This window comes from Brachyistius frenatus, unplaced genomic scaffold (assembly GCF_029030835.1).
Source record: "Brachyistius frenatus isolate BFR_SWC_R1_liver_20210118 unplaced genomic scaffold, ASM2903083v1 Contig_16, whole genome shotgun sequence".
NCBI lineage: Eukaryota > Metazoa > Chordata > Actinopteri > Embiotocidae > Brachyistius > Brachyistius frenatus.
Window position 1 is genome coordinate 801,558 of NW_027210615.1, and position 12,537 is coordinate 814,094.

The window sequence follows — 12,537 nt, forward strand, 5'->3', positions numbered from 1 at the left end:
ATCTCTATCCATCCCCCAATTTGGTGACCTCACCAAACACCCACATCACAGTGACATCATCACGCGCCAGCTGCAGTCAAGGCCACCGAGCAGAGTGTTGGTGGAGACGACAATTAACACTGCCACTGTGTCTGGGAAAACCGGGTGAGACTTCTGGAAGATGTCAACCCCCTCGGTGTCTCATCTCGGGCACTTATCTTATTGACTCTGCATCTGTGAGTTTCATTTGTCGCCAGTATCAACTTGCCATCTTGTGTTGTCTGGGAAATAAAAGTGGCGGGACCGTTCAAGGCCGCTATCAAGTCTCAACAAGGGCGCCAAAGTGCTGACAAACTGGGGATCTGTGTTCCTCAGCCGACGTCTCAATGCACATCTTATCCTGGTCAGGGTCTGTTTGTGAAAATAAAGCTTTATGGAGCTCACTGGAGGTTGGTTTGCGGAGTAGAATTAGAACGTTGACTCCAGTATTTGTGGGAAGTTCATGTTTAAAGAAATCCAGAAGTAGGGAAAGATCCGCCCTGTGCCAAATGGAGCAAAGACAAAGTAAACAAGTGTCTGTTTACACCTTTTCACCAGACAGATAGGGATGGTTTTCTCCAGAGTCGATCACCATAACAACAAATACAAATATTCTGCTTCCTTGGATTTTGTTTATATCTCTTGACTTGACTTAAAGGTCAGCGTTACACCCGACTATTTGTTCAGGCAGCCCCGCGAGGAAGGTGGTCAAGAGCCTCATTTAGCAGCTCCAGATTAGATTTCAGGTGGTTTACAGCTCCACAGTGGGTCTGTCTGGTTACAGAGCCTCGAATGTCAAGGAAAACGTAAACTTCTGGTTCTTCTTGATTTTCTTTAATTCTTCTTCCTCCTTTTCTTTGTTCTTTTGATAACTCGAAAGCAGTTGTAAACCCAACTGTATGAAACAGAGCTCCTCATTTGAATTGGCAGCTAATATGCATTTGGCCTAATGCACCCATGTACGCGTTATTTGGTTAAATAGATCTAAAAGAGCCAGATATACACACATATCATTAAGCTGCAATAATAAAAGGTTTTAATGTACTGGCAATATGCTCCTAAATAAGCAGTTCGAGAGGCCGAGACTCCCATCTGCTGGACATTGGACAAATTACATTTACTGTCCAAGGCTGCCTGTATTTGTAGACATATATTATAATGCTACAGAAGTGACTTTGACTCAACAGCCATGAAATTAAACTGGGATTCTGGCAGACGGATTAAGATGTGGAAATAAGTGATATTAAAATTACCAGTTAATATACATAAATAAATGTTAGAGTGGGAGTTCTTGTCACTGATTTAAATGATGACCAAAAGTGATTAAATCCATACATTATCACTGCTTTATCAAATGTTCTTTATTAAATGCTTTGATTTTTATGTTTTTAAAAAATTAGGAACACTTTGATATATATAATGTGATTTTTATTATGATTGTAAACCAATTTATCCTCTTTTCAGAGCGTTCAGCAGCAACAGAACAGCTGTGTGTGTGTGTGTGTGTGTGTGTGTGTGTGTGTGTGTGTGTGTGTGTGTGTGTGTGTGTGTGTGTGTGTGTGTGTGTGTGTGTGTGTGTGTGTGTGTGTGTGTGTGTGTGTGTGTGTGTGTGTGTGTTCAGAGGTGCTGGTGCAGCCACAGCGCTGTGTTTAAGAAGCAGTCGGCCTGTGTGTCCACTCTGGACAGTGAATGTCCGTCTTCTGGAAACCACAACAACCTGGGAAGACAAACACAGCAACTAAAATTAAGCTTATTGATATAATAAAGATTTATTTTTGATTACATACTGGGAGCGGACAAAACAACAGGAATGTCTGAGTTGAGTTAAAACCTCTGCGGCAGGTCTGGTATGGTTGTTTCTTATGCTATGTTGTACCTGACAGGTGAGCCTCTGCTCTTCAGTGCCTTGTAAAGCTCCAGCCCCTGTTGAGGAGACACTCGCCTGTCTCTGCCTCCCAGCATCAACAGCACTGGAGCCTTGATCTGCCCACCATCACACAATATTTAAAACATGTGTCAATAGACGGCTGGTGTCACCTGACTTCTTGCAGATTTTGATGAGGCCAAAAATGGTGCATGTACACAAACAAATATACCAATTTTAAAAAATTTGTTTAAGAAAGGAACGCCTCTTTAATGCCCCAATTAATTGAGAACTTGTCATCAACAAGTTGACCTGTGAGAATTTAATGACTGGATTTTCCATGTACATTTTTTTTTTTTTTTGCACCATCCATGTGACAGACTTCATTTTTAAAAGACTAAAGACTTTTAAAAACTTCTTTTTTAAGTTTATTTAAAAATGAGCATTGTGAGCTCTTAAACCTGCTTCTGATTGTCTTCTGGTCTGATAACGTGTTTTGTTATTTGTACATTGTGATTATGCGATGCCATTTAAAGCGTGTTTGTGTCTGACCTGTGCAGCATGTCTGATGGGTGACTTCTGTAACATGGCAGTCAGAGCTTCAGCTGTGGGAATCTGGTCGTACGAGTACTGAAACCCGGCACTGGTGTAACGCCTGGGGGCAGGAAGAGAGAAAAATATTCACACTGTGAAGATGACTGGAGGTGCTACAGCGGAGCAAAATCTTGCGTGCGACATGTGTGGATGAGTTGTTGTGTATCTGGTTGTCTCACCAATCCACGATATCACTGGTTCCCAATAACGTAGCAGCATTAATGACAGGGTTCCTGGCTGCACATGCTCTGTAGAAGTCTGGGTACTGACCAAGCAGATGACAGCACAGGAAGCCGCCGTGAGAGCCACCAATCACAGCCAAGCGTTTGGGGTTGAGGGTCATATCAGTCTGCAGAGCAGTGAGCACGGCTCTCTGGGTAAACATGGTAAATCGGATCAAATCATTTTCTTACATTTCCAGGGTGATGCTAAGCTGCTGATAAATCTACCCGTGTGCAATCTGTCAGAATTCAGGACCAATAATTATCCTCACACAATGGCTAGTGAGCCATGCAGCACTATTTTCAAGACTGTTTTTGTACTGAGATTTGTTTCCAACTTCACTTCATGCATAAATCATAACAATGAAGAGCTAGTACCTGGACGTCTTTTACATCCTGGCTGCCGATCTGACCAATCAGGGACAGAATGCTGTCCTGGCCGAACCCCGTCGATCCCCGGTAGTTCACTGGATAGAGACACAGAAATGGGAACAGAGGGAAGACAGTTTAATCAAAATAGATATGAAGAGGACCTAATAACCCTAAAATGTTCAGATTGGTTTAAACATGTTTTTTTTATTACAGGGGTGAATGAAATACATTCTCCTAACAAAGGTGATGAGCCCTCGCTGCGACACATCTGTGCATGCTGTGTCCATTTACTGTCCGCCCTGCCTGCAGCTGTAGCAGAATATTTAACCGAGGCTCAGCAGCAGCTGTGGAGGTTGTGACCTTCTCATCTACTCTTGAATTCATCTCTGATTCTCTGCTTGTTGCAACATTATCCCGTCTCTGCACTTCCCTCAAGATACTTCAAAATAAAGTCAAATGGCAAATAAATATGAAACACCAAAATGTAAAAAATGTATTAAGTTCAACATATATTTAACTTATCCAACTTCAAATAACTTCTAAAAGCATAAGGAATGAGGAGGGTTGCAGTAATAGTAAGATTATTTAACAAGGAATCAGATTTAAACTAAATATTATGATCTCTAAAATCATAGATAAAATTTATGAGATTGACAAGAATCAGGAGATTGAGGATGTTATCACTCCTTTGATGAAGATAGCCGATTAGTTTCTCATTTATATTGTTGTTTTATAATCATTTAAATAACTAAAACATAACTAGCTAGCTGCTGTAATAGTAACTGACTAAAAACAATCAACTTTGCAGTCTTAAGGCTTTAACAGGAGGATCATGGACCCCATATTCAGTTTAACTGAGTCAAATCAACAGGAGCACTTAAAACTATGATGCCAGACTTTTACATGTTCATGAACCTCTGTTACATTCAAGCCCTTGACAAATGGGAATAAAATGCATGTGCAGTTTTTCTTGACTTTCAAAATGTTATCAGACTGAATGGATCAAATATGAAACAAGTCACTTTGCAGATGTTGGGACACGTTTTATCTCATTTATCCACAATTTATCCACTGTTATACAGCTGCAACCGTAGTAGGAGGTCCAGACCAAGGAAACAGTTTGCAATAGTTTTAATCTTCTCGTGTAACACTAACCAGTGTGACACGCAAAATGTCATACTAATTATTTAACTGTGTCAATGTCTGTGTGCATTGTGTCCAAGTCTAACAAACAAGACAAACACGTCTCACCCATGAGCACAGCGAAGCCCAGTTTAACCAGTCCAGCTGTGGTGCAGTTCCACTCTGCAGGGGACTGGGAGTGAGGGCCACCTACGACGGCAAACAAAACCATAACGCATACAATATAAAACATTTGAATATGTTTCAAGAGAAAAAAAAAATAATCTAAGTGATCACAGACCATGGATGAGGACGACCAGAGGTACCCTGGTTTCACGTTGGGGATGAGACGGTTTAACCAGAAAAGCCCCAAAGTCTAAACCAGCTTCATGAGACAATAAAGAGAGAGAAAGTATGAGGAACAGAGCCTAACCTCAGAAGTTGTATCTTAAAGAAGTGAGTAAAAGCTCACAGTAGTTTGTGTTGTCCTCCTCTGGTGAAGGTATAACATCTAAGACTGTCCAGCGGAAGTTAAAGCTCATGATGGGATGCTGCAGAGTTTGCCAGGTTACAGGTTCACCTGACGACGGGAGGAATCCGACTCTCTGCATGAACATCCAAAACACAAACAAACAAGTGGTCAAAAAAACAGGGACATTCATTTTTAATCAAACCCATCAAAGTTTATCAAACAAAGTGCTTGGTGGCCTCAGGCCTGTGTGTGTGTGTGTGTGTGTGTGTGTGTGTGTGTGTGTGTGTGTGTGTGTGTGTGTGTGTGTGTGTGTGTGTGTGTGTGTGTGTGTGTGTGTGTGTGTGTGTGTGTGTGTGTGTGTGTGTGTGTGTGTGTGTGTGTGTGTGTGTGTGGTGTCTGACCAGAGTGGGAGGTGTGTTCGGGCTGGAGCAGCAGGCGACCATCAGGTCTCTCTGGACTGTCAGCAGCTTCCAGCTGCCGTAGACTTGAGGAGGAACAGAGAGATCTACAGGAGGAAAGGCAGCGAATCAGAGGGACAAAGACGATGAAGAGAGTGAAGAAGAAGTGATGACAAAAAGACAGAACATGGTAGAGACACAACAGACATAAAGGTCTAGTTTAAAATGATTTTTAAATGTTATGCCCTTGCTAAATTGCACAGATGTTCATGAGGGGTGATAATGTGATTTGGACATTACAGGCAGGGCATACACAGTAACTGTTATCTATTTATATCTACAGATTGTATTTATCTGTTCTCCTCTGTGCTTCTGTGTTTCTGCAACTCTTATTTCACTTTTATTTTGAAATTTCCCAATAAGATGTTGGCGTCATTGATTTAAAATCTGCTGGTCTTGTCATACCTTCCAGTTCTCCCTTCTGTTCCTGATGAAGATGAGGCGATGGGGGAGGAGGAGAAGGAGAGAGAGGAGGAAGACCAGGAGGAAGACCAGGAGGAAGACCAGGAGGAAGAGGAGGAGGTGGAGGAAGAGCAGAATGAGACTCAGCAGGCAGTGGAGGAACTGGAATTGGAGGAAAAGGATAAGGGGGAGGCGGAAAAAGAGGAGACAGAGGAGGGGGAGAGGGAGGGACAGACAAAGGAGGAGGAGACGGGGGAGGACAGGAAGACCAACAAGGGAAAGGAGGAGGAGGCAGCAGAGGAAAGAGAGGGGAGGGAGGAGGAGGGAAAACAAGAGATGGAGATGAGGACAGAGGAGCGAGTGGAGATTGAGGAGGAGGAGGAGGAGGAGGAGAGGATGGACTCTTACTATCAGAGAGGGAGGTGACTTTCTTTGATCTTCTGTTGACCACAAACAGATCCTGAGAGACAGGAGACGGGAGTGAGTGAGGAATGGAGGAGTGAGTGTGTGTTCATGATGGCATAAATAGCACACTGTAAAAGAAAAAATGAAACTTGTGATCAGTGTGTGTGTGTGTGTGTGTGTGTGTGTGTGTGTGTGTGTGTGTGTGTGTGTGTGTGTGTGTGTGTGTGTGTGTTACCTTCCAGTTCCTGCGGGCGCTGCTGAACACCACACTCTGACTGTCTGCAGACCAGCAGCAGGCCGGCAGAGCTTCATACACACCTGCAAACTCACCTGAAACACAGACGTGGAGAGAATGTGTTTCATCCAGTTTGGTTTAGATTATTGAAACTGAATGAGCATCGCCAGAATTAACTTTTTGAAAAGCATATAAGCCTGTAATTCAAGATAAGTCAGCTTTATAATTGTATGAGTTTTTAGCTCTTGCTGCACTTTTGTTTTTAACAGTGCATGAAGGCAATGTGCACAAGAAGTGGTGGACAGACCCAGCAACACAATCTAAAACCTGCAACCTACCGGTATGCGGTCTGCTGACAACGTCCAGCAGTGTGGATGTCTTCCTGGTCTTCAGGTCCAACTGTGGAGAATTAACAGTCAGCTGTTAGCAGAAAGAACACGTGTACACATGCACAAACACACACGCGTTCAGTACCTGCTGCAGACTGAGGCACTGGTTGTGAGGACCAAACACTGCACCCTGCAGGTAGATGAGCGTGGACCCGTCCGGAGAAAGCCTGGGACAGGACACCGAGATGTTCTTCCTCGACAGACACTCTGGTTTGGAAGGAGGACGTACAGGAATCAGAGGAGCAGAGAGGCTGGGAGTTTGATAAACTAACGGAGATAGAAGTAATATTCTCACCACAGTGTCCATCCAGGTCCAGCTTGAACAAGGCTGACCTGAGACAGAGTTTAGAACGACAGAAACAGGAAGTGAGGGCAGTAATTTGCTTCTGGGTATTTAAACTGTCTGTCCAAACCATATATTTACAAGAAAGTCCTGAAAGCTACAGGATTTCGTCTTGATGTCTGAAAATATTGTCACGGTTCAACATCATTTTTGCTTTTCAGAGTTAGTCGCTATTGTTTCTGGAAATCTTTTCTTTATTGCTCTTCAGTTTCAACTCAGTGTAACTCAAACTGTGTCTGTTTCAGTGCTTGAGCTGCTGCTGCTGTTCATGTCATCTCAGGCCGAGTCGGAAAATGAAGCAGCTCTATAACCTGCGGTTGGAGCAGAACTTCAGTCCCAGTCTGAAGGGCTCGTGGTACCACCCGGCAAAAAACACAGACCGACCGCCGGGACCCCACAGAGCCTGGAGGTAAACATACACACACACTATGTTAAATCCACAAAAATATCGAACTACTGAGTATAAAAACCCAGGAGGACATCTGATTTGTGTAGAATATTTAGAGATCAATCAATTCAAACAATCAGCACTCATTTTGGACTAAAAGTAATGAATTCCCACTTAACCTTCACACACTACAATCCAAAATGACCCTGGAGGGTCAGATGAAGGAGGTGCCAGGCTCTCTTTCCTCACCTGTCCAGGTGAGACGTCAAGCGGGACACCCTGCAACACAGTGACCGTGCCGCTCTGCAAATCCACCATGCAAATCACAGGGACGCTCTTACTGGTCAGACCCTCGCCCCAGTCCTCATAGTACACACCCCGGCCCTGATGGGACACAATAACACACACAGGAAGAATAAGAGACGTGGACACACTTTTCTGCCTTTCTGTAGAGACAAGGACTCAACATGAATGTGTGTGTGTGTGTGTGTGTGTATTACCCTACTGTATGTAGTTTCTCCATCTTCTGGGTTCTTTCTTCTCTCAGCTATGTACAGCAGTTTGTTCTCACACTCCGACCACGACAGGCTTCCAAACTGAGCTACACACACACACACACACACACACACACACACACACACACACACACACACACACACACACACACACACACACACACACACACACACACACACACACACACACACACACACACACACGTTATTTAAGTACAGGAACACAAAATAATATGACAGTGCAAAAGCCCAAACAGTGCATGCTTCATAATAGTGGAAAACACTGAAATTATATGTTAATGAGACTGGGTCAATGATGCTCAGCTGTTTTTGGGTTGTAATACATCAAATTTTCCTTTTTTGGATAAATCATGTGAAAAATCTGCATCCGTCTCACCGTCGTCGTACACTCGACCATGTTTGTTGAGGGCAGTGAGGGCGAGGCATTTTCTGAGACCGTGGCTATCCCATATCTGAAGAGCAACAACCACATAACAACAATCTGTCCAAATGACCCAACACTGATCTTACAGGGGATGTAACTGTCCTTTTTTCTTACTTCTAGGAGCTGGTGGCCGAATGTCTCCCTGACAACGGCCCTCAGGTTTCGAATGGGAGAGCGTCCACTCAATAACCTGGAGAGCACAGAAGTAAACACGAGTTCAAAATGAGGAAAAGCAGGCTGAAAAGAAGTGTTTCACCGCTGAGCACACCGTGTGGTTCAGTGTAGTCTGAAGTCTGCCCTAATGCACCTATCTATGATGGTTTTGCAGTGTAAAACAAAGATACCCCGGAGTAACCCTTACATCACTGCAGCAAAGTGAGGGGTAAAAGCATTTGAGGACAGCAGAGATCTTTTTCAGCTGCTGTCAAGTTGGTCTTCAACCCCAATTGTTTACATTGTTTTGCCTTTTATCTCATGTTTTCCGACAAAAAATAGATCAGTCTTGTTGAACTTTGGTAGAACTCACTCTCCGGACACAGGTATACATCGTCCTGGTGGGAGGACGTTCCTGATGTTCTTGTGGTTGTTGCTGTCTGCGATCAGAGTCCACTGCTGTGAGTAACGAAGTCTGGACCCCCGGACCAGGTCGCACTGACTCCACTCTGGTTGTGGCACAGAGAACAGTTTTCAAGTTGGCTTTAATAAAGAGAAGATCAATACTATAAAGATGTATTCATTATGGACACACAGAAGTCCAAGAAGAACATATCTTCTACATTATGTGTATCTATTGGGGATCTTAGCACTGAAATTGGACATAATAATGGTTAATCATGAATACAGCACAGGGACGTATGAGTAGGGAAGCATGCATAAAGAAACAGCGCTGCAGTTAAGTCCTCATAATAAATAAACAACTTCTAGTTTACTTTTCTAAACATAATATTTCATTTACTGCCACTGCGATCTTTGATTAGAACCGCCTTCATCACATAACTAAAGAAAGCAGCAGCTCAGAGACCCAGGGTTACTCGGGTAACCAAATGTTTTTACAAAAACAGGGGCCGTATTCATAAAGCTTCCTGGTACAAAGAGTCGCTCCTGGTCATGAAAATACAAGAAAATCTTATAATTATGATGTTTTCAAAGAATTTCCCCTCAAAGTTAAAAGTAGATCCTGGAAAAGATAAAAGTTATCTTCGTGCTTCAGAGAGCACCTAAGGTGAAAAACTGTTATGAGCAGGGAGGAGAACTTTTAAGAGGCTGAAGGATTTCTCAAACAGAGGAGAAAATGCCAGAAACACAAAGAGGGGGGAGAAATATTCTTTAAACAGATTAGATGGTGCAGGGATGATGTTCGTGGTTGATCTCATTAGAGAAACGCTCAGATCTCCCTCTCATGATAAAAAGCCAGAAATGAAAGTGATCACAGCACTCCAATTTTTGGCAACTGGAAAAACGCAACAGCGCAGCAGAGACGATTTGAGTCTGTCGCAGCTTTCCATCAGAAGACTGATCACGCAAACTGTTGCAGCGCTTTCACAGCCTCATATTGGGACACAGTTCATTTCATGTTCACTGGATGACACTGTCAATTCTGTGCCCATTATCATAAAGAGTGCATTTTTTTGATCAACCAATCACACCTTTTAAAATAATAATAATGTCTATTTATATAGCATATTTCTAAAGTTACATTACAAAGTGATTGACAGAAAATCGAATCAAACCATAGAAATCAAACAAGCTATAAAATCCAGAGAGACAATGATCATATAAAGTAAAGCAATGGCCGTGTGGGATAACCATAACACAAGAAAAACGATCACAGTGTGAAATAACATAAAATATGAGAAGTAGCAATACAATGAGGGATTAAAGGAATAAAATTAAATCAATAAAATCCACTGAAATGAGGAAAGGCTCTCTGGTATGTTTTAAGAAGGGATTTAATAGATGTCACTAACTCTGCTGACCTGATTTCCTCAGACAGCTCGTTCCATAACTTAGAGGCTCTGATCAGAAATGCTCTGTCATCTTTAGTTTTCAGCCGCACCTCTGGAACAGATAAAAGTTCTTTGTCTGAGAATCTCAGGCTATGAACTGGCAGGTATGCAGCAATGAGGTTATATATATATATATATATATATAGCATGGATAGAGGCCATGGAGAGCCTTAAAAATTAAGAGTAAGATCTTAAAATCAATTCTAAAACATACTGCGAGCCAGTTCAGGGAGGTTAAAACATGCGTTACACCTACCAACAGGGTCACCCTAACTCCTAAACTCAAGACTCCCTGCTAAATTTATAATATTTATCATAACTCTCTTCACTTATCCAAAGACATAAAAAAAAAAATATGCACGTACAATTGAATGTTTTATTCAATTTTGCGTGCATGTTAAAAAAAAAAAAGTCTGAATATATCAATGTCAGACTGCTCCTCGAATATCAAAATAGTTTCAGACTCAAAACTCATTATCAATAAGGCCCTAAAAACAGACAGACTGTCATAAAATCCTCCAACTCTGAGACCCTGTTTATCTAACCAGCCTCTATACTTCATGCAGTAGTAACTCATGGCGTTATAAAGATAGTGTCCCTCCTTGAACGCACAATCCAGTTTAAAATGATCCAATAAGATTGGGGTTGAATATTTTTCTCTCTGAGGAAACAGATGGGTTTACACTGTCAAGCTTTTAAAACCCTTAAGACGAGATCACCGCTATCAGGGGCAGAGAGTCTCTGACCAGCAGCTTGTCGCGAAATCCCAACACATCCTGGAAATTCAATCTTCAGTGTCAGAGTGAGTTGAATGTCTCAGTCTGACTGGTTCAAATTCATTTTAAGTGAGGAGCTTTTTGTTTTTTATTTTCTGCATCACTTACCTGATGATTCACACTTAAGAGAGGAGAGAGAGCAAGATGTCTGGACAACTACAGGCCAGACTGTCATCAGGTGTGGACATTCAACTGTTAAATATCCTAATTTGATAACAGATTATTTTCAAAACTATTTTCACTCAGATCCTCTTCTGGCATCATGAATCCAAACTGAGATCTCTTGAGCAAATAAGGTTCTCTCAAAGACCCCGTGGTCTTTCCTGTAGTGGCGGCCCAGGACTTTAAAGCTCAAAAGAAAAACACAATTGTTCACCCTTAAAACTTTTCATCTTGTGTGGTGTCTTGAACTCTGCAGACTTTGGGGATCTTTAATAAGACTTTGGTCTGCTTTGAATGATAGGTCTTGCCTATCCCTTTCACTATACCGTGTTTTCATAATGCTGATATGGAAACTATTTTGTGGCTAATTTATATGGTGTATTTGACTTGGAAAAGTTTTAGTGACCTTTGGTCCATGTCATTTAGTTCTCCGTTTCTACTGTCAACCATCTAATTACTAAAAAAAAAAAAAAAAAAAGAATATAATAAAGAGTCTTTTTTTCCATTTGTGGCAGAGGGTCAGTTCAACATGAATATTTTCTGGTGAATACTTTGCGGTTTCAGGTTTTTTTTTCCCCAGTGTGTTTTTCTTACTTTTTAAGCAGCCCACTGTTCAGTTCCGTGCGTTCACAAATAAATGAGCAGATAGCCAACTGCACAGGTGCGTGTGTCACGTGTGCAGAAACTCGGGGGTCACCTGCTGTCACCGTGTATATCCGGACCTCTCGGTGCTGCTCCTCACTCACATGGGCTGAAAAAGGCGCGGGGAGGCCGCTCACCTCCGTGTACACCCCGGTGATCAGTCTGGGCTCCATCCGTGTCGGTCTGCTGCTGCACACAAACAAATAAACAAAAGAGAGAGAGAGAGAGAGAGAGAGCACCGCTCGCGTTAAACCACCAACCCGCACTGTGGGTCAGTGCGCGGTCCACACGGACGACCGTAAACTCTTGCAGCATCGCGCACTGACGTTATGAACGGTTGTCCTCTGAGCAGCAGCTGCGCGGGAAGGTGCTGTACTTCATGAGTTCATCCACATAACTTTATCAATGATTGTATCGCCTCCTCTGGACCCGATTCAACATTTTACAATCATGATTTCACCACACGAGAGCCTCCATGTTAAATTCACGAGTGGACGATACCACTGTGGTTCAGTTAGAGGGGGCGGAGGGGGGTTTAATAGAGGAGAATGACCGCAGAGGGGCAGCAGAGACTCATCAACTGGGATCAATAGTCTAATCCCGCCGGAAGTGTTCAAATAAGTATAAACTTGTATTTTTCTGTGTTTTAAGTTATTTCACTTGGGTTTATACTGTGGTAGAACAAGTATTCAGGTGCTTCACCGAAAT

The 12,537-nt window shown here is 42.6% G+C and overlaps 1 protein-coding gene across 6 annotated transcripts; it reads right to left on the reverse strand.

The window, feature by feature from the left end:
* Positions 1-1,624: 1,624 nt before the first annotated feature.
* Positions 1,625-12,320, reverse strand: LOC138618252 (acylamino-acid-releasing enzyme). Of its 6 annotated transcripts, none has more exons than XM_069693855.1 (23): positions 12,156-12,320; positions 11,885-12,015; positions 8,770-8,905; positions 8,358-8,433; positions 8,196-8,271; positions 7,784-7,884; positions 7,533-7,667; positions 7,207-7,298; positions 6,848-6,885; positions 6,638-6,759; positions 6,502-6,562; positions 6,164-6,258; positions 5,932-5,983; positions 5,527-5,685; positions 5,065-5,168; positions 4,664-4,796; positions 4,493-4,576; positions 4,321-4,401; positions 3,076-3,164; positions 2,656-2,849; positions 2,435-2,537; positions 1,895-2,001; positions 1,625-1,735 (listed from the first exon to the last, which is right to left on the reverse strand). In XM_069693855.1, exons 2-23 carry the CDS (start codon positions 12,000-12,002, stop codon positions 1,636-1,638), a joined length of 2,256 nt encoding a protein of 751 aa, XP_069549956.1. In that variant the 5' UTR covers positions 12,003-12,015; positions 12,156-12,320; the 3' UTR covers positions 1,625-1,635. The 6 variants fall into 6 exon arrangements, with proteins under 6 accessions (XP_069549956.1, XP_069549955.1, XP_069549957.1 ...); XM_069693854.1 differs by having other exon boundaries at positions 11,885-12,018; XM_069693856.1 differs by lacking the exon at positions 11,885-12,015 and having other exon boundaries at positions 12,069-12,320.
* Positions 12,321-12,537: the final 217 nt, after the last annotated feature.